Source organism: Triturus cristatus, chromosome 11, assembly GCF_964204655.1.
Source record: "Triturus cristatus chromosome 11, aTriCri1.1, whole genome shotgun sequence".
NCBI lineage: Eukaryota > Metazoa > Chordata > Amphibia > Caudata > Salamandridae > Triturus > Triturus cristatus.
In genome coordinates, this window is record NC_140594.1 from 150,828,451 (window position 1) to 150,848,782 (window position 20,332).

Sequence of the window (20,332 nt, forward strand, 5' to 3'; positions counted from 1 at the left end):
TGGGACTCAGTGGCTCACAATTTGCCTTTTTTGCTTGAGAAAGATCCTACCATCCTCTCTCAGGACATACAGGATGGTCATGATGCGGCCAAATCCACAATCCATTGCGGGGTGGATTGCATGGACTCCATTGGTAAAGACTTCTCAGGCATGCCTGCACATGGTCACTGTTTTTGGACGATGTCCAGGCAAGTCTCAGGGACATTCCCTTTACTGGTTCCCAACTTTTTGGGAAAAGCATTCTCCGCTCTGGAGCCATTTAATTATAGCGGGGCGCAGCGTGCCCCCTGGGCATGTTGGTGTGGCAGGCATAGAGTGGCACTCCATGCCAGCCGCACCAACTGTTTTATTCTCTCCGTGGCTATGGTAGGGCTTTCAGTACAGGCAACAGATGCAGCCATTACACCAATACCTTCAGTCCTTTTGTGGCTGAGTTTGCCACAGACCACGTGGGCAGCAGGAACAGCGTGTAGCCCTGTCTTCCACCCCTCTAGCTGCCTGAGTGCCCAAGCCCCTTTAGTGTGGCCTTCTTGGAAGACAGCCACCTTGTCAGAGGAATGATTTAGCACTTCCTGCCAGGGTGGAGGATGATAACTTTGGATAAGTGGATCCTCAAATTGTCCAGTGTATTTACTCTTTACTCTTCCTAGAAACCCCGCTGCGCTTCCATCATCCTCATAGTGGATGACTGAGGAACACTCTGTTGCTGGTTCTGACGCAAGTCTAAGCTCTCTTGCCGAAAGGTGCTATAGAGGAGGTTCCAGTGCCGATAGTTAGTTGTGGTTGTTATTCCCGCTACTTCCTATTGCCAAAAAAGGGCAGGGGACTCCATCCCATATTAGATCTCTGCTTTCTCAATGCCTTCCTGCGGAAGGACACATTCAAGTTGTTCACCCTGGCACAGGACTTGTCTACCCTCTGCAAACTGAATGGTAGTGTTGGAGTAGCCTTGGACCTGCAAGGATGCTTATTTCCACATCTTTGTTCTGTGGACAACTAGCCCTTCCTGCATTTTCCAGTGGGCCAGGATCATTTTCAGTTTGCTGTGCTCCCTTTTGGCCTCATCAGCGGCCAACTGGTGTTCACGAAAGTGACGGTGGTGGTTGCAGCACACATTTGGAGAACAGGCGTCCCAGTCTTCCCAAACCTCAATGACTGACTTTTGAAGCCGGGTTGGCCCCCACAGTCATCACCCACCTCCAAACTATGTTGTGTTTTTTTAACATTGTTGGAATTCTCTATCACCATACAAAAGTTACACTGACTCCTTCACAGATGCTCCCTTTCATCTGAACCATACTGGATTTTGCACCTACCCCCCACACCCGCTCCTGGAGCAGATAGTCCAGGACATTTGGGCTATAATCCAGATGTTTCAACCTCTCCTCTGTCTGAGATTTATGTGATTATGACTCTGAGGCTGCTGGGACTGATGGCCTCCTGGTGGTCCAGCACGGCAGGTGGCACTTGCAGGCTCTGCCATTCGATCTGAATCCCTTTGGGATCTCTCCAATCATGTCCAGGTTTTGGAGGAGACTGCAAAAGATCTGAAGTGGTGACTGTGGGACTGCAATTGGATCAGTGGCAGACCCCTCTTGCTATCCAATTCAGAGCTGACAGTGGTGACTGATGCATTATTTCACAGCTGGGGCAGCCACTTGGGAGAGGTGGTGATCAGAGGCATCTGGTCTCTGACATAAGGCCGGCTCCATATCAACCTTCTGAAGCTCCAAGCCATCAACCTTCATGCCATCCCTCAAAAGAGCAGGTGCTCACAGCAATACCACAGTACCACAGCCATGTGGTACTATATTAAGTGGGGTAGGGGAGAATAGATTTGTGGAACTTGTGCCAGGAGGCCCTGTCTCTCTGGATGGGGCCAGACTGATAGGGGATTTTGCTGGCGACACACCACCTGGTGAGATCCTTGAACGTCTGAGCAGACAAACCAAGCCGTTGATGCCTTGTGGATCACCAATGGCATTTACATGCGGAAGTGGTACAAGGTCTCTTCAGTGAATGGAGATAACCTTGGCTTGATCTTTTCACCACTGCCAAGAATGCATAATGTCGGCTATTTTGCGCATTGGAGTTTCCAAAGCGTCTCTCATTAGATGGGCATATGGCTTTGAGTAAACCACGGGACTCCTGTACCGTTTATGTTGATACCTCTTCTGCTCCAAGTTCTGAAGAAGATCAAAATCGAACGGGCCCAAGTCATCCAAGTGGCCCCAGATTGGGCACAAAGAATATGGTATCCCAAATTCCTTGTCATGAGCAGCTGCCCTTCAATCAAGATACCCATTTGGGAGGATCTTCTGTCACAGCAACAGGGCAGGGTCCTGCACCTGGGTGTGTGCAAGCTCCATCTCCATGCTTGAAGATTGAACAGATACATTTGAGTACTTTTGACCTTCCTCCCGAAGTCGTTGATGCATCTTGGCAGGAAGGCATCCCTCAATAAAATCTGTATACCCGGCTTTGTAACAAGTTGGGTTCAGTTTCTGGCCTGTGTGCTACTAAACAGATTGGACATCTTTATGCTTAGTTGACAGAAGTATTGTTGTCTCTTGCCCAGCAATGCTTATCTTTCGGGCACTGTTAAAGTGTACCTGTTGGCTCCTTCAGCCTTTCTAGGTCTGCTCGATCATCCTTCACTGTTTAAGTCCCCTGAGATGATACATTTTCTTAGGGGTTTACAACATTTGTTCCCCTTTCTCCTTTTATCATGCCACAGTAGGACTTAAATTTGGTTCTGATATTCCTCTTGTGTGCTCCTTTTGAATCTCTGCACATCTGTCCTCTATGGCTGCTTACTTTCAAACCAGTCTTTCTTGTCGCCATAACATCGATGCAGCAGGTGAGCCAGCTGCAAGAGGAGGAGGGACTCAATTCGACTGTATCCAAAAAGGGCTCTCAACTTTTACATTGGTTGTACCAGAGAACTCCGGGTGGACGATCAGCTCTTTGTACGATTCACTGGAGTGCAGAAGAGGACCATCTCTTGCTGGATCATACTCTGCATTGAGATCTGCTATAGAAAGGGCAAATATCAGTCTCCTGAAAGCTTGTGGGCTCATTCTACCAAAGCCAAGGCTGGTACCACTGTGATGGCATACAAGGGTGTCTGTTCTGAACATCTGCCAGGATGCTACATGGTCGCCACTCCATATGTTCACCAAGCAAACTGACTTTTTGGTTTGAGCCAGTTCACAGACTCCCATCCTGGGAGGTACTGCTTTGGTCTCTATTCAAAAGGTGAGGAATCTTTGTATCAGAAGAGCAAGTTACATACCTTCAGTAACACTCTTTCTGGTAGAGACTCTAACCACAAATTCCTCACCTACCCTCCTGCCTCCCCGTTCTGTAAACTGAACTCTTTCTTCTAAAAAGATCTAAAAAGATCACAATTTAGAGGACCGTACACTGCTCATGACCAATCTGAAGATTGGGCTCCATGTCTTAGGGTACAGACAGTATAGAAACCAACTGATGCCTGGGTGGCGCTTATATGGGTACCCATGTGTCGTTTCCGAAGCAAAGTGATGTCACCGCGGAGCAGCAGGACACCACCTATTGATATGCAAAGGTACTGCTCAAGATTTTTCTAGATTCATTCTGACGCCTGGGGGAATATTCAAAAGGTGAGGAATCTGTGGTTAGATAGTCTCTACCAGAAAGAGCATTAGTGAATGCAAGTAACTTGTTCTTTGGGGCTCAACTCGGTATAGCTCAGTATGTGCAAGTTTGTTAAATACCCTAAGTCTCAATTTTAAGTAATGATTTACATTAAGACCTTCTGATTTTTCTATCCTAAAATAATGGTTTATTGAGAATATTTGTAATAGTTTTTCTGCAATTTTCCTTATAATGGACAACTGCTACTGGCTACTATTAATGGGGATTAGGGACACCAGAGCAAGGCACTGTTTCATTAGTTTATGATAAAGGTGGTATAGCCGGAATGCCCCTCTTCCTAATTTGATAAATTTCTGTAAGAAACTGGCTCTATATATACTGCACCAAAGTGAGGTACAGTGTATACAGAGTCCAAGGGTCTCCAGAGGTTTTGCAGAGGTTAAAGTTAAAGAGAACCTTACTCTCCAAAGTGGTAGCTTGGTCGAGCAGTAAGGCAGTATCAGAGGACAGTGTTAAGCATTTGATGTACACACTCAGTCAGCAAATGAATTCACACACTCAAGAACTGAACTCTAGGCCGATTTGTTTTTGTATAAAAAAAAAATGTACTGTTTTATTTCTAGAACCAAGCAAGCCTGGTACAGGTAAGCATAAAAATACTTTTCAGATATACGATGCTGTGGTTGAATACTTTCAAATACAGTAGGACTTTGTACCAATTCGAGTTTACAGGGGTTGCAATGCAATGCACAAAATTAGTAGACTCAGTACATAGGAATCAATAGGCTTTTTAAGTAAAATGCAGTTAGATTACTTTTCGGATTACATTTACTTACACAGTGCTGAATCCTAGATTCAGCACTGGGGCGTTTCCTGAAAACAGTTGATTAAAGGTGTTTTAGTTCGTGGTACGATTTTTAAAGAATAATCTGGTATTTCAAAAGTTGACACAAACTTTTTCACATGGAATCACCAATGTTATCCTATGGAAGGAAATTCAATTCGCAGATGAGTTACTTTAACGGTACTTTTCTTACTTCTTAGGGTTCTGGGGTTAGACTCAGGGGTCCCCCAAGGTCAGTGATGCACTGTTGTTGCACCCTCAGCGTCACTCGGGCGGCCGGGTGCAGAGTGTTGAGGCCCAATGTTATCCTATGGAGGATAGGGGGACTCCGGTTGGTGGCTGCTGGCAGGCAGGCCACTGGGTTGTGGGGGCAAAGCTCCTAGGGTTAAGCACAGGGCAAGCTGGGGACCAAGTTAGCACAAAAGGGGCACCCTCAGCGGCACTAGGGCGGCCAGGTGCAGGGTGCTATTTTGAGGTCGGGTGCCCTGTTGATTTCAATGGAGATTCTCCGGGACAAAGAAACACTGCAGGCTCGGGGATGAGGATCTTCCAGGAGTGACCAACACTTCGAGGGGTAACTTGGGATATTGAGGGTTGGTTAGGCACCCCTGGGTTGGGCACACAAGGCCGTGGGGCGTCGGGTGCAGGGGTGCCTTGGGACGTCGGATTTTCTTATCCGCTCTGTAGGGGGGGTCCTCTGGATTGAGGCTGCAGGCGCCATCTGGAGGCTTGAGGCAGGTTAGAGGTCGCCGGATCTCGGTTCAGGATCGCTGGGGGGACCTCCTCGTGGTATTTGTCCACTCGAGCTCGGGCCAGATTCGGTGGGTGCAGAGTGTGCGGGATTCGCGGTTCCTGGCTGACACCAGAAGCTGCAGTTCAAACACGTCCGGTGTTTACGGGAGAAACAGCTTGGAAAGTGAAGGCAGGCAGGTCCTCCAGGGTTTGTGAGGTTGCTGGCTGCTGGACCCGCTGGGTTTCGCAGGAGCAGGTTCGAAGGGAGACGGGGATGGGGCCAAGTCAGTGAGCTTTCGTCCTCTTGTTAGCTCTGCGCTGTTTTTCGTCCTTCTTCTCTTGTGGTTGCTGGATCTGAGGAAGAAAGGTTCAGGGTGCCCCCTAAATACTAAATTTAGGGGCTTTACAGGTAGGTAAAGGGCAGGGACCAATGGGTCCCTTTCGTGGGGTGGGTACACTCCCTATTCTGCCACTCTCCAGTAGGAAGGGTGCAGGAGCCTGTCCCTGGTTGGCTGAGTCCCCCCCATCCTCAAGATGGCGGGGACTCTAGGTTGTGCTTCACCTCACCTCCCCCACCTGAGGGGTGGAGTTGGCAGAGGTGGGCACACCTCTTTTCCTCACTTGTTTTTCCCGCTGGTTCTCCCGCCCAAAGTGGGGGGTAGAACCGGTGGGGACCAGTTGCTGAAAGCAGCAAAAGGTCTAGAGAGGCTCACAAAGGCGGCAGGCCTTTGAAGTCTCTCCTTCATGAACCCTGCCCATCCTGGCACCTCGTCCCAGGATGTGCATAGTTTCAGGCCGACCGAGAGCAGCGAGCTCTCGACCCAGGGGTCCAGAAACATGTCTGGTGGTGGCAGCCTAAGCAGCCACTCAGTCAGGTCACTAGTAGTTGGTCGAATTTCAGGGGGCATCTCTATGATGCCCTCTGTTGTGCATTTTACATTATATCCCACACTGGCATCAGTGTGGGTTTAATGTGCTGAGAAGTTTGATACCAAACTTCCTAGTCTTCAGTGTAGCCATTATGGTGCTGTGGAGTTCATAATGACAAACTCCCAGCACCATATATTAATGGGGGCTCTGCACTTACAGTGCCCAGGAATGTACTTGGGCAGTGTAGGGGTACAGGGCTCATGCACATGTACCCTCACCACTGGCATAGGGCACCCAGCTAGAGGGGTGACTGATGTATGCCAGGGCAGTGGTTTGTGGGCATGGCACACAGGGATGTGTGCCATGTCGACTCTTCACTTTGTTCTGCACCAAGGCACTCAGTCTGCAAAGGCAGTATGTTAGTGTCAGGGAACAGGACCTCTGAGGGTGGCACAATAAGTGCTGCAGCCCTTAGAGGCCTTCTGGTCACAGTGCCCTGGGTACCTGTGGTACCATTTACCAGGGGCTGACATGTGGCCAGAGATGCCAATTAGGTTTGTTTTTGGGGAAAGAACACAGGCCCTGGGAACCTGATTGGCAGGGACCCAGGGGACACCAAGGAAAAGTGCATCAGTAGTCTGGCAAAAAGTGTGGGGGGGTTCCTGCAACAGAAACCCACTTTCCTACAATATCCAAATGCAGAAGTCCCAAATTCATCAAGAGAACAGCATTCCAGTTCATACAAAATGCATGTACATTACTTCATCAGTTAATAAACAAGCATTTGCAATGCAATAGGTCTCGCATTTGCGAAAGCTTAAGCTATTGGCGTTTATAAATGCCAATGCCTTTTGTTCATATTTTAAAAACCAACACATAAATAAAAGGCATTGCTGTTTACAATGCCAGCAGCTCAAACTCTTGCAAATGCGAGACCTATTGTATTGAAAATGCTTGTTACCAATGGGGCAGAAGTGTCACTCCCACTCCCAGTCCCAGTCTGGGACGGCCCATTAATGTATGCAGAGTGAGCAGAACAGTGAAGCAGTGTTTGTACAGGCACAATCCGTCATTGTGGGTAACTGTTTTTTTTAGGGTGCCAGGGCCAATTTTTATCCCACTACAACCCTGCTGAATAGTACACATATCAGAATGTCTGTCACATTCAATAATGTATCTACTATATGCATTTTATACAGTAGTCGATCTATTTTTGCCACTTTTTTCCCTGCACTGAAAGCCAATAGGGTTGAATAACTGCATTTGTACATGTAAGGATGCACACAGCATTTGTAAATGTTTAGTTGTGCTGGCATATTAAAGTCAGACTTGTTGGCTTTGCCAATACTCTATTTTTGTATACTGTGCGGTCGGTCACAACTTTTACATATTTTTGCACTTCATACGACATAAGTAAGGATACTTCCTGAGATATTCTAGTGCAAGGAAACAGTATGGTGTAATCCACCTAATGTGACGAATCATTCTGATTGGACAACACTTCATAGAAGAGGTCAAACAGGGTCTACAAAACCCAGGAGTGTCACCACCCATGCAACCAATGTGTAAGCTGTGAATGAATGTATTTAGCTTTCTGCTTCTTCACACGCACAATTTGCGTGTGAATAAAGAGCCTATAGGATGACCGCAGAAAGTAAGCGGTGATGGGGTGTGTTTTACCGCCTAGCTCCACCATCGCCATCATTCTTACGAGACACAACCACAGCTAGATGTCCTCCGTGGTTAACCCACCGACCCCCAACAAAACTCTGGAAGAAGTCTTGGTGTAGAACACAGATGTGACTAATAACCTCTCTTAAACCAAAAAGATTGTATTCTTCAAGGAGCGAAGGACTCCACTATAACAAATAGCAGTCAAAACCCAAAAACTTTCCTTGTCAAACTGTCCCTTTCTCTACAAACTATAAGTCATGGGGATGTTTAATAGCTATTTACCGTCCATACCAGTGATTCTTAACCTTTTGACTTCTGTGAACTCCCACTGCATCATTATTGGAATTCAGGGACCCCCAAATGAATAATAATTGGAATCCAGGCATCCCCACTGAGTCATTGGAACCCAGGGACCCTGGCCTAAACAGTTTTAATGATTTGAACCACAGAACAATACACAAAAATACGGAAACGTACAACACGCAACACACCGTATTGAATGAAGAGGCCGCTAGTAGAAGAGGTCTCCCTGAGGATTTTCTAGCAAGCCACATCCTGCGGCCATTTTTGGGCAACAGGCTTCATTAGAAAGGCTGAAAACGAGAGAGAGTCAATTGGCCTGTGAAGTGCGAGGTTGAGGGAGTAAAGTAGGGGAACTGTAGGGCAAAACAAAGATGAACGAGAAGAGAAAGTGATAGCCTCTCAAGGAATACAGGTTTGCTGGCGCATCCTTGCATATTTGTATAACAAATATATATTGTAGATATTGTCAAGAGATATACATTGCACTAATATGATGCCTATGAAGTGTAGGAGGACACAGTGACCCCTGGTAGAGCAAGAGAAGGAGGTAGCGACGGAGGTGAGAACATGCAGGGGTAGGAAGGTGTGGGTGAGACGACTAAGAGCCAAGATAAAGAAAAGAAGAGGGGAACTGAAGGAGGCATGAGAAGGGGGTGTGAAGAGGGTAAACAGGATGATGGCAGGAGAGGAAGAAGTTAAAGTGCCAAGAGCGGGAGACTGACAAAAGCAAAGATAGAGCATGCATGATGGAGGTTGATATTAATTGGCATCTGTCGGTATAGCGCATTGCTATCACTTGTGAGGCCTCGTAGCGCTCCACTACACGCTGTTCATCGGTCCACTTCAGAGAACAATGAACCAACAACTGAGAGTACGCTTCAGAAGGGAAAAAACAGATATAGATTTACACAGACCGTGCATTGGTGCATCATGGATGTGCACAAGGCGGTGCGATACGAGTGTGTGACACTGCACTAATGAGCCCACTCAGTGACATTTTTGCGACAGCCAAGCAGCAGGCGCCTTGAGGCAGGCATGCTTTAACTATGGAAACGCAGGAGTCACCAAGGCCACAATTGTAGATCAGCAGTAAAATAATAACATATTTTCAATGCTATAGGTCTCGCATTTAAATGAGAAACCTGTGGCATGGCATTGCAAACAAACGGCCACATTATGCGCGCACCCACGCAGCCGACCGGCCGCCTACTAGTTCAGCGCTGTCACCCAGTGCCACTGGCGCACCCAAAGGCGCCTGGAAGCCTCTAAAAGGACAAAGGGAGCTGGAAGGACTCACCCCGGGCAGCTGCTGCGCCTCTGGATCCTCTTCGGAGTGTGCGAGGCTCCACCCCGGCCGCTGCTCACGTGGTGCTGAAAGGAACAAATGCCTGCATTGTCCTGGCTGCTTTCAAAGTGAAAGCGAACAAGATTTTTAAAGCACTGCATACCCCTGGCGAGGCCCAGAAGCGCTGTCCTAGATATGACCTCTCTCGCTTCGCGGTGGAACACGCGAGTGAAGGGACACGTAACCCGCTTAGCGGCAGGGAATCTGATGACCCCATGGAGAGGCACGGCTGGCACGGAGATATATATATAAACGAGAGTGATGCAAGCTGCTCAGCGGCAGCGCGCCATAGCAAAATGAAACAAGCTGGAAAAAAGTGCTTACCGACTAATTAAAGGAGACTGTATAACGCCGCAAGTAAAAGATCCAGTCCGGATGGGCCATCCCAAACGGAGACAGGGTGGTAACAAAGAAACCTCATTTTCAATCGGAAGCCAGTGTTTACCATAAACGATGACGCAAGCCAATGTAAAGAAGGGGTGGGGCTTAAACTCCACTTCTGAAATCTCCTCGATTACAAGAAGCCTCGCAGAGCGGGCAGCGCATGTGCGCTGCAACGCTAGGCGAGACCTAAAAATGGAAACTACCAAAGTTTTTTTAAATTATCCCATTATTGCTCCTGTGGGCAAGCACAAGGAATTGTGGAGCTGGGCCATTTAAGGGAAAATGTTAGTCTATCACTTCCAAGGGTAGGCTGATCTTTTAAATATCTCCAGCTCAAGAGTAATCTTAGTATTGATGCCGCAACACAGACTGAACAGACAGTTTGCTGTCTATTGCTGTCTATACGCATGAATTCCTTACAATCTGCAAAATGCAATCTGGTTTAAATTCCAGGATAAACCATGGTTTATACTTGGTCAGCCATTGCCTGATGCCCTTGCTTAACAGTGATATTGATTGCACCTCTGACCATGGTGGAGTGGTTAGCTGTTGGGGACATGATGACTTCTGGTAACCCCTAAATGGTGTCCATGGTATTGGTACCAGCGAGTCACTCGTATCAGCTTGAGTACTCCTCTACTGGACAGGTACCAGCAAGAAATCATATCAGATCATATCAGATTGTTCATGTATGTTTGCCAAAACATCAGCAACAACACTTGTTAGAAAAACTCAATGAGAGTTCTCGGGCTGCCAACCAAGTAATCAGTGCGGCTGATGATTTTTCCAAATTAGCCTCCACTGCCTATTGCCAATAGATTGCAAAAAGAAGATTTTTCTGGCTTAAACGTACAACTCTAATGTTAAAAACCCAAATGAAGGTTATGAATCTTCCCTTTTCCGGGTTATCTCTGGTCATCATAGTGAAGACAATGTTTAAAATGAAGCGGAGACCCTCAAGGCCGTAGACGTGGAAGAAAAGAAAAAACAAATTCAGGCAACAGAACAAGCCTAAAGACCGCAGAGTAGCACTGAGTTGAGGCTTGCAGATCCAACATAGTAGGTCTTTCATACCAGCCAGAGAGAAACTCCATAAACAGTCAAATGGTTGTCAATCTATCTTTATTACCTTTTCTTTTATTGTATTGCATATAGGCTACCTTTGGTCCAGACAAATGCCTATACACCTGATTAAAGGGTTACCAAAGGCAGAAACATTTTGACTGAAAATGTGGGTTAAATTAAACCCCACTTTCGTTTTAGTTTCTTCCAACTGGGGACAACAATAAACCTTTTCAAGTACGCCAGGAGGTATTTTTAACCTTTCTACTCCCATCTACTCACAACACTTACATCTGACACCTATTCGGACCCCAATACAACAAGAATACGGTTATGGCCTAAACCTTGCCTGCACACAGTTTATCCCTAATGTTTCAAAAAGTGCTCACTTCTTTGGGTCGACAAATGCAAAAATAACAATTGATGGACAGAATGCAGAACAATGTCATACATTCACCCCAGTACAGAGATCTGGGCCTAAATCCATCGTTTTTTTGCTCACCATGCCATTCCAGTTTGAACCCAGCCATATGCAAATCAGTCTTGACCCTGTGCCCCATGGGAACAGTCCAGCCCGAACTGCCAAGCCAGGTCCTCCCTGGACTGGAAACAAGCATCCTAGGACCGGTTTCGGGCTTCCAGCCCTCGTCAGCCAGGATAGCTTGATTCCAGTGGCATGGAGAGCAAGGGACTCACGTCTGAGCATACCCTTCCCACTCGGGGTGACAAATGCAAAAATAACAATTGATGGACAGAATGCAGAACAATGTCATACATTCACCCCAGTACAGAGATCTGGGCCTAAATCCATCGTTTTTTTGCTCACCATGCCATTCCAGTTTGAACCCAGCCATATGCAAATCAGTCTTGACCCTGTGCCCCATGGGAACAGTCCAGCCCGAACTGCCAAGCCAGGTCCTCCCTGGACTGGAAACAAGCATCCTAGGACCGGTTTCGGGCTTTCAGCCCTCGTCAGCCAGGATAGCTTGATTCCAGTGGCATGGAGAGCAAGGGACTCACGTCTGAGCATACCCTTCCCACTCGGGGTGACAAATGCAAAAATAACAATTGATGGACAGAATGCAGAACAATGTCATACATTCACCCCAGTACAGAGATCTGGGCCTAAATCCATCGTTTTTTTGCTCACCATGCCATTCCAGTTTGAACCCAGCCATATGCAAATCAGTCTTGACCCTGTGCCCCATGGGAACAGTCCAGCCCGAACTGCCAAGCCAGGTCCTCCCTGGACTGGAAACAAGCATCCTAGGACCGGTTTCGGGCTTTCAGCCCTCGTCAGCCAGGATAGCTTGATTCCAGTGGCATGGAGAGCAAGGGACTCACGTTTGAGCATACCCTTCCCACTCGGGGTGACAAATGCAAAAATAACAGTTGATGGACAGAATGCAGAACAATGTCATACATTCACCCCAGTACAGAGATCTGGGCCTAAATCCATCGTTTTTTTGCTCACCATGCCATTCCAGTTTGAACCCAGCCATATGCAAATCAGTCTTGACCCTGTGCCCCATGGGAACAGTCCAGCCCGAACTGCCAAGCCAGGTCCTCCCTGGACTGGAAACAAGCATCCTAGGACCGGTTTCGGGCTTTCAGCCCTCGTCAGCCAGGATAGCTTGATTCCAGTGGCATGGAGAGCAAGGGACTCACGTCTGAGCATACCCTTCCCACTCGGGGTGACAAATGCAAAAATAACAATTGATGGACAGAATGCAGAACAATGTCATACATTCACCCCAGTACAGAGATCTGGGCCTAAATCCATCGTTTTTTTGCTCACCATGCCATTCCAGTTTGAACCCAGCCATATGCAAATCAGTCTTGACCCTGTGCCCCATGGGAACAGTCCAGCCCGAACTGCCAAGCCAGGTCCTCCCTGGACTGGAAACAAGCATCCTAGGACCGGTTTCGGGCTTTCAGCCCTCGTCAGCCAGGATAGCTTGATTCCAGTGGCATGGAGAGCAAGGGACTCACGTCTGAGCATACCCTTCCCACTCGGGGTGACAAATGCAAAAATAACAATTGATGGACAGAATGCAGAACAATGTCATACATTCACCCCAGTACAGAGATCTGGGCCTAAATCCATCGTTTTTTTGCTCACCATGCCATTCCAGTTTGAACCCAGCCATATGCAAATCAGTCGGGCTGGACTGTTCCCATGAGGCACAGGGTCAAGACTGATTTGCATATGGCCATGTCTGAACTGGGGTGGCGTAGTGGGCAAAAGAACGATGGATTTAACCCAGATCTCTTGACTGGGGGAGAATGTCTGCATTGTCAGCATTCCGTCCATCATTTGTTTGTTGTAACGCTTTTCGCCCTAAGTGGGATGGGTATTCCCAGACGTGGGACCCGTGCTCACTACACCACTGGAGTCAAGCTATCCTGGCTGATGACGGCTGATAGCCAGAAACCGGTCCTAGGATGCTTGATTCCGGTCCAGGGAAGACATGGCTTGGCAGTTCGGGCTGGACTGTTCCCATGAGGCACAGGGTCAAGACTGATTTGCATATGGCCATGTCTGAACTGGGGTGGCGTAGTGGGCAAAAGAACGATGGATTTAACCCAGATCTCTTGACTGGGGGAGAATGTCTGCATTGTCAGCATTCCGTCCATCATTTGTTTGTTGTAACGCTTTTCGCCCTAAGTGGGATGGGTATTCCCAGACGTGGGACCCGTGCTCACTACACCACTGGAGTCAAGCTATCCTGGCTGATGACGGCTGATAGCCAGAAACCGGTCCTAGGATGCTTGATTCCGGTCCAGGGAAGACATGGCTTGGCAGTTCGGGCTGGACTGTTCCCATGAGGCACAGGGTCAAGACTGATTTGCATATGGCCATGTCTGAACTGGGGTGGCGTAGTGGGCAAAAGAACGATGGATTTAACCCAGATCTCTTGACTGGGGGAGAATGTCTGCATTGTCAGCATTCCGTCCATCATTTGTTTGTTGTAACGCTTTTCGCCCTAAGTGGGATGGGTATTCCCAGACGTGGGACCCGTGCTCACTACACCACTGGAGTCAAGCTATCCTGGCTGATGACGGCTGATAGCCAGAAACCGGTCCTAGGATGCTTGATTCCGGTCCAGGGAAGACATGGCTTGGCAGTTCGGGCTGGACTGTTCCCATGAGGCACAGGGTCAAGACTGATTTGCATATGGCCATGTCTGAACTGGGGTGGCGTAGTGGGCAAAAGAACGATGGATTTAACCCAGATCTCTTGACTGGGGGAGAATGTCTGCATTGTCAGCATTCCGTCCATCATTTGTTTGTTGTAACACTTCTTTGGGTCAACCAAAAAAAACCAAGCTTAAACATCAAATTCAACAATTTTGAGGAGCACAATAAGATTCTTTCTCTACAACATCTGAAAAGGATCTTCTTCTAATTTACAAAGTTTGTACATTTACTAATATTTAGATCAATTGACAGCAAAATACTTTTAGTAGTTATACAATACAAAAGTTAGATTCTCAATCAGACTGTTTTTCATTCTCTTTATTCTTCAATTTAGCAGATTTCGTGATAAAACAGATGGACAATTCAACAAACATTGGATCAACAGAGGAAAGTTTCTCAAGCCCTGAAGAAGTCCCATGTGAAAAGGGATGAAATGCCTAGGCTGTTTCATTTTTTTAGGGAATTGTCCATCTGTTTTATCACGAAATCTGCAAATTAAATTGTGCCTTTCCAACAACGATTTGTGACCACGGCGGTTCCAGAAATTGAAAGTTTATAATTGTCATGTGCACCTGGAAAAAAATTGCAGGGCATGGGTAGCTAGGCATGATGGACTTGCCAACAAAGCTTTTGCTCCTCAAATTGGCTCCTGCCATGGAAGTGGGAGACGCTCCAGGGACAATGTTCGTACATTGTGCGGACAACTCTGCATGCAGCAGGCAGAAGTTGGCCTGGATGCCACAGCCATACATGACTTGAAAGGAATCGACTTAGCCTTTCAGTTGGACAGAGATTTAAGCATGTGTTCCTAGAGAGGTGACACAGGGTTTACAAAGACATGTCCTATTATATTAAAGGAGGCAAAACTGTCCTTTTTCTTTTCATTAAATGAGGAGAGACACAAACTTAACATCTATGCCAGATTAATAGTGGGCCTTGAGTAAAGGGGCGGGTTTACATTACCAGTGGGCTCGAAGGCAGACTGAAGTTACTAGACTAACGAAAAACCAGGGTGGACTGTTGGAGAGTCACACTTCAGACTGGCATCAAGGAAGGGGAACAGGATGAAAATGATTGATGGCTTGTAAGAGGCACTAAACTACCATTCAGCTTCGAAGATGGGGAGGGGCCAGGTTAGCGCTGCCCATAAGAGGGTCTTAACACACATGAACTGTGGGGAGTGGGCAAGCAGACTACAGTTTAGCTGGAAGGGAAAGAGGGAAAGATCAGACTACCACTGAACTATAAGCGAACCAGGACGGATTACTGATGTCTCATGAGAGAGTAGCTGTCTGGAAGACAAAAAGCCAGGAAAGAGAGTAGGAAAGGTGAGAAATGAGAATGGGCAATGGGCTTCCTAGAAGCCTCCCCACTGTGTGACACTACCTACTTAGGGTCTCATTACGATGGTGGGCTGAAAACCTTCTCTGGACAGTCAGAATCTCTTCAAACACATCAGAGCCCTTCTGACTGACTCGTTCGGTTTACATTCCGACTGCTCGATTACGATGTGCGCAGTCGGAATGTAAACCGCCCGGTCATTCCGACTCCGTTCCTAACGACTCGCGGAGTATTCCTGTCGCTCGGAACTACATCATACACCCCCTAAGGACAGCGTTTCGGCACGCGGCATTACGATGCCAATTTCCAACCGCCTTTCCGCGTCGGCCTGTCTGACATTGAAAGGCTGTGGCAAAGTGACTTTGGGGGCCCCTGGCAGGACCCCCTTGCCCCCGCAGCCTACGGTTTTTGGCCAAGGGGGTACCTAAGAGACCCCACTGTAAATATCCTGCCTGCACAGTGTGGCAGGCACCATGGGGTGCCTGCGACAGTGTGCAGTGTTTTCTGCACACACCCCATTTTCCCATAGGAGCCTGTAACGGCCGGTTGTCGTGTGTAACACGAGCTCCCATAGGGAACAATGGGACTCTGACCAAACAGTGTTTGGTCGTATCGTAATCCGGCAGTTGGAACCGCCGACGCAAGTCGTCGGTTCCGAATCGGAGTCTGTGTTGGGTGGTGGCTTTCGGCCTGCAATCGTAATGAGCCCCTTGGTTGTGAAACATTGTTGAAGCTTTGCAGCTTTGACTGTTTTTACTGAGGCAGAAACATTTTAGAAAAGAACCTTAGTGGAAAAAAGAATTGTAGAAATGAAATGATGAAATTTCATTAAACCCATGCTGGGAACTTGTCAGTGCAGAATATACTATTTGTACTGCTAATTGTGGCAAGACTTGGTAGCTCTATCTGACCAAAAAGCGAGTAGGAACATGAATCAAGTACATTTGTACTCTGCATGCTGTAAGAAAAATAATACTTTTAATATGTGCGTAAATACAAAATCTTTGTTTTCTAGTGTTAGAATATTTCGTATTTTTTCCATACTTGATAATTTTTGGGTTTTTGTGCTTACCTTGTTAGGATACATTGAGCGCCACTGAGACCAAACAAACTGAGGCAAACAGAGAAATTTCAGACCTAAAAAGGTAAAAAAGGAAAACACTTCATTGTGAAATAATGTTGATATCAATGCTGATGATTGATTCTATGATCTGTCTTTTGATCTAGCCTTTTGACATTGTTACATTTCAGTTAAGACTTCTCAGCAGTTCCTTAGCTTTCAGATCATAGATATTTGTGTGTTGTAACATTGGAGAGGCTTGTGTTCTCATTATAAACCTGACTTGTATTGGGTGGAGGGGAAAACAAAATATCACCATCTAATGTCAACGGATGCAGCTGACTAATAATTATTGCTTTTACATTACATTGGTTGAAAAAGGTCCCCTTGGTAGGTCTGGTTAGTACTTGTAAGGGTATATACACCTAAATGTTTTGTAAAAACCGGTTATTGCTCACTGGCCTTAAACAGTGGATTCAATTTTTAGCAGAGCCTTGATCCATAAGCAGGAGACCAGAAAGAATAAACGCCTATTCTCTGCTGCCTCTGGGATGCTTGATGCACCTCTGGATGAGGTTGCGGCACAGCGCACTTCTGGTCTTCTGCTTTCTCATCACATTCAGTGTGGATCTGTCTGGCAGCCCTGGAATGGGCCAGCTCTTAACACTCAACTCCGGTTGACTGAGCTATGTCTTGTCTCACAAGCAGGTGAGGCTCGAGTAAAGGAACTGAGTTCTGGTTCTGTTGTGACCATGCTAGGAAGACCCATGTTTCTCAATCAATGTGGCTTGTGGAAGTCAATGAAAAATAAACATCAGGAACTCACTACTTTAATGTTCGGCAAGGGTCAGCCTACACCTACGCTCCAAAATCGTGTGCTGCAGATCTTTCCTGTACATAGTTCTCATTTGTGAATCACGATCTGGGTGCCGCCCAGGGGCATTTTTATGGTTTATATCTTTTTATTCATTTTAGTCAATAACATATGCTCACTCGCATCCAAAATCCAGGTGAGGTGTATAAACGGGGAGATGAAACATGATTTGTGGAGGGGAGGGAATGCAGAGGGAAGGGGAGGCAACCAGTACAGAGAGGAGGTGGTTAGAAAATGTAAGGGTAGACAAAACCGGAAAAGGGTTGGTCTCTATCTCACAGGTACCATCCCAGTAGATTGCTAGAAATCTTCCAGCTTGGCAAGGTGTGCTACAGATTGGCAATAGGTTCCCCTAATCTTGGTGGTCTTATGCAGGTGCTGACCTCTTTAACCTACGAACCTGGAGGTATTTGGGGCATGAGAGTTTCCAAAAGTCTAGTGATAGAAATTGAAGACAGGGGCCCCGCATTTTATCAAATTGTGGCACCTTGTTGTCTAGTGAGGCCATGAGTATTTCCATTCTATGGTGTCCCAGAGTCTGTGTAGCCAGACTTCATGTTCTGTTAGGGTGTTGGTGCCCTACTTGGAGGTAATAGCCTGTTTGGCTGCACACAAGGCCATAGGCTCTTCCCTTGTTGGAGTAGAGCGGGTAAGTCCAGGCATTTGGGAGGCCTAGCAGGACATAACTGGGAAAGGAGGAATGTCTGCATTAAAGATCTCATGGACATCTTTCAGAACTGCCTCCCAGTACCTTTTGAGTTTGGGACAGCCCTATATAAGATGTGTCAAAGTACCCAAGTGGCCACAATTGTGCCATCTGTCCTCTGAGCTTGTATGTTTCCTATATAACCCATTGTCATTTTCCCCTATGTTAGCCTAACTATGCACATTGTAGGCCACTTTTGCTTTGCACACGTTACTAAATATCACGCTTGTTTTTGTGCCACATTGTATTTTCACAAATAGCACATGTTTTTGTTCTTTTTCTGGGATTTAGTCTGAACAGCCTAGGCAAGGTTAAACAACATGGCTCCTTGTTATTCTCTGTGGTCGAACACTAGTGATCCAGCGGCTCACCAGCAGCTGGTACTCCAATACCATATACTCACCAGGGCCCATAAACACACTCACTGCAACCTGGCAATAACCGCAGGACTCAAAATGTGTGATTTTCTTTCATTTAGAGATTAGTCACCTCTTATTTCTCAACTAATCTTTCACTGATCTAAAAGTTATTTCCTCTGGTCCATGGACCATTAGTTGAACTAGTTGATGGTGAAATTACATAAAATAATCTTTTACATTTATAAGTGACCACAGACTATGGAAGTAATTTAAATCTTTATCTAAATTAATTTCATGTGAACCACTTACAAAGTACAGTACAGTCTCCGTCTCTCATAGGAAGGAAGATTTCAATTAATCATCAAACACATACTTTTATACCTTGCAATGACTTATGCTCAGAAAGGAGAGGATAGAGAGAAAGGAACATAGGCACATACACAGAAATAAAGTTACCTAGGATGGTGTGAAAACCAACCCCCTGGCCAAGGAACTGGAAAGGGTCCCCCGGGAAATATCAGGCGACAAAGGCTTCAGGACAGGAATCCGGACAGGCTAGATGACCTCTCTACCACCAACGCTTGCGTAGCACCCCTCTCTGACACTCTCTTCCTCCTCAAGATTCTTCTGCGATCTTCTTCTAAGTAAATTAATTTAGGATAGATGGTTCTGCATTCGATTCTTCTACAGCATATCTTGTCACTCCGACAGCATCCTGAGCTCTGCAGCATTCAGCAGATCTGTCTCTGGTTCACTCGGACAGCATCCCGGTCTCATCCTTGCTAACTAACTAAAGCTACCTCAATTATACCTTCGAATTTTCATGTACCACCGATTAATGTTTCAATATCGTAAAAATACTAACTCTGATTGGACAGGCAAGGAGGGATGATCATCACACCATGCTTATTTTTCAGTTTTGTCTTTCAGTCCATTGTTAATAGATCCAACCCCTTAATTTTTATTGACACATCTTTATTCCCACCCTTATTCACTTCATATTAGAAACAAGTGTATATTTTCTCATGTATTTCTATTCATCCAGAGGACTTCGGTGCTGGTTCCCAGGGTATGTGTCTTTTGCGTCCTTGGATTGTGTTCAAGCGCCAGATCACTTCTTCCGGCTTAATCACACCACGCATGTGCGGAGATCAGGTGTTTAAAAGACTCTCGACTAACACGAAAGGCCCAAAATACGCACTAATAAAAGAGTAAAAAGGCAAATGTTAATTTAAAAAATAAATGGTTTCACTGTATACCACCTATCTGTACTCCACTCCCATTTAATTTATTAATGCTTTCCCCGCATTAGCATTAGTAAAATAGCTTGTTTTAGTTTCAGCAAAGCAGATGCTAAGCATGTGAGCTTCAAGCCGCCATCTTAACAGCGTCTGCTCATGCGCAACAAAATCCCTCCACGCTTTAGCTTTCCATACTGCGTAGATGCAGCTGACGCATGCGCAATAAAGATTTCTTGTTAGCAGCCATTTTAGAATTTCACTCGAGTTACTTTATTAGTAAACACGTAGGCAAGCTTCTCTGCCTTTTATGTTCAATGTGGTGCATGTTAGTTTAACACAATACGTAATTAATACACTTTTAGAAGTTAAATGAGAGGATTGCTTCCAAGCAAGTCTCATTTCTAGGAGTCCTTGCTCCATTAATCCTCTCTCTGATGGCATTTTTGAGCCATCACAAAATTACCCATCCCAATCAGATGCCAACTTTAACATATCTCATTTTCTTTCCCTTTTTTGTTCCTGTTCTCATCTTTATTCTTTAAATCTTTCATTCTTTCATATAATTTTTGCCTTCATTTCTTCTAACTGTATATATTCATATTTTCTCTTCATTCCCTTTCCATTTACTTCATATTTTCTTCTTCTCAATTTATTTGTGCAACATTTACTCCATATTACTATTGTTAAAACTATTATT

At 46.1% G+C, this 20,332-nt stretch overlaps 1 protein-coding gene across 3 annotated transcripts in view; it reads left to right on the forward strand.

Moving 5' to 3' along the window:
- The window catches only part of MPHOSPH9 (M-phase phosphoprotein 9), a 493,866-nt gene that overhangs the window by 309,664 nt on the left and 163,870 nt on the right, over positions 1-20,332 (forward strand). For all 3 annotated transcript variants that reach the window (XM_085635805.1, XM_085635804.1, XM_085635806.1), the window contains exon 15: positions 16,476-16,540. In XM_085635805.1, the coding sequence (XP_085491931.1) occupies positions 16,476-16,540 (65 nt within the window). The remainder of the gene's footprint in view (positions 1-16,475; positions 16,541-20,332) is intronic.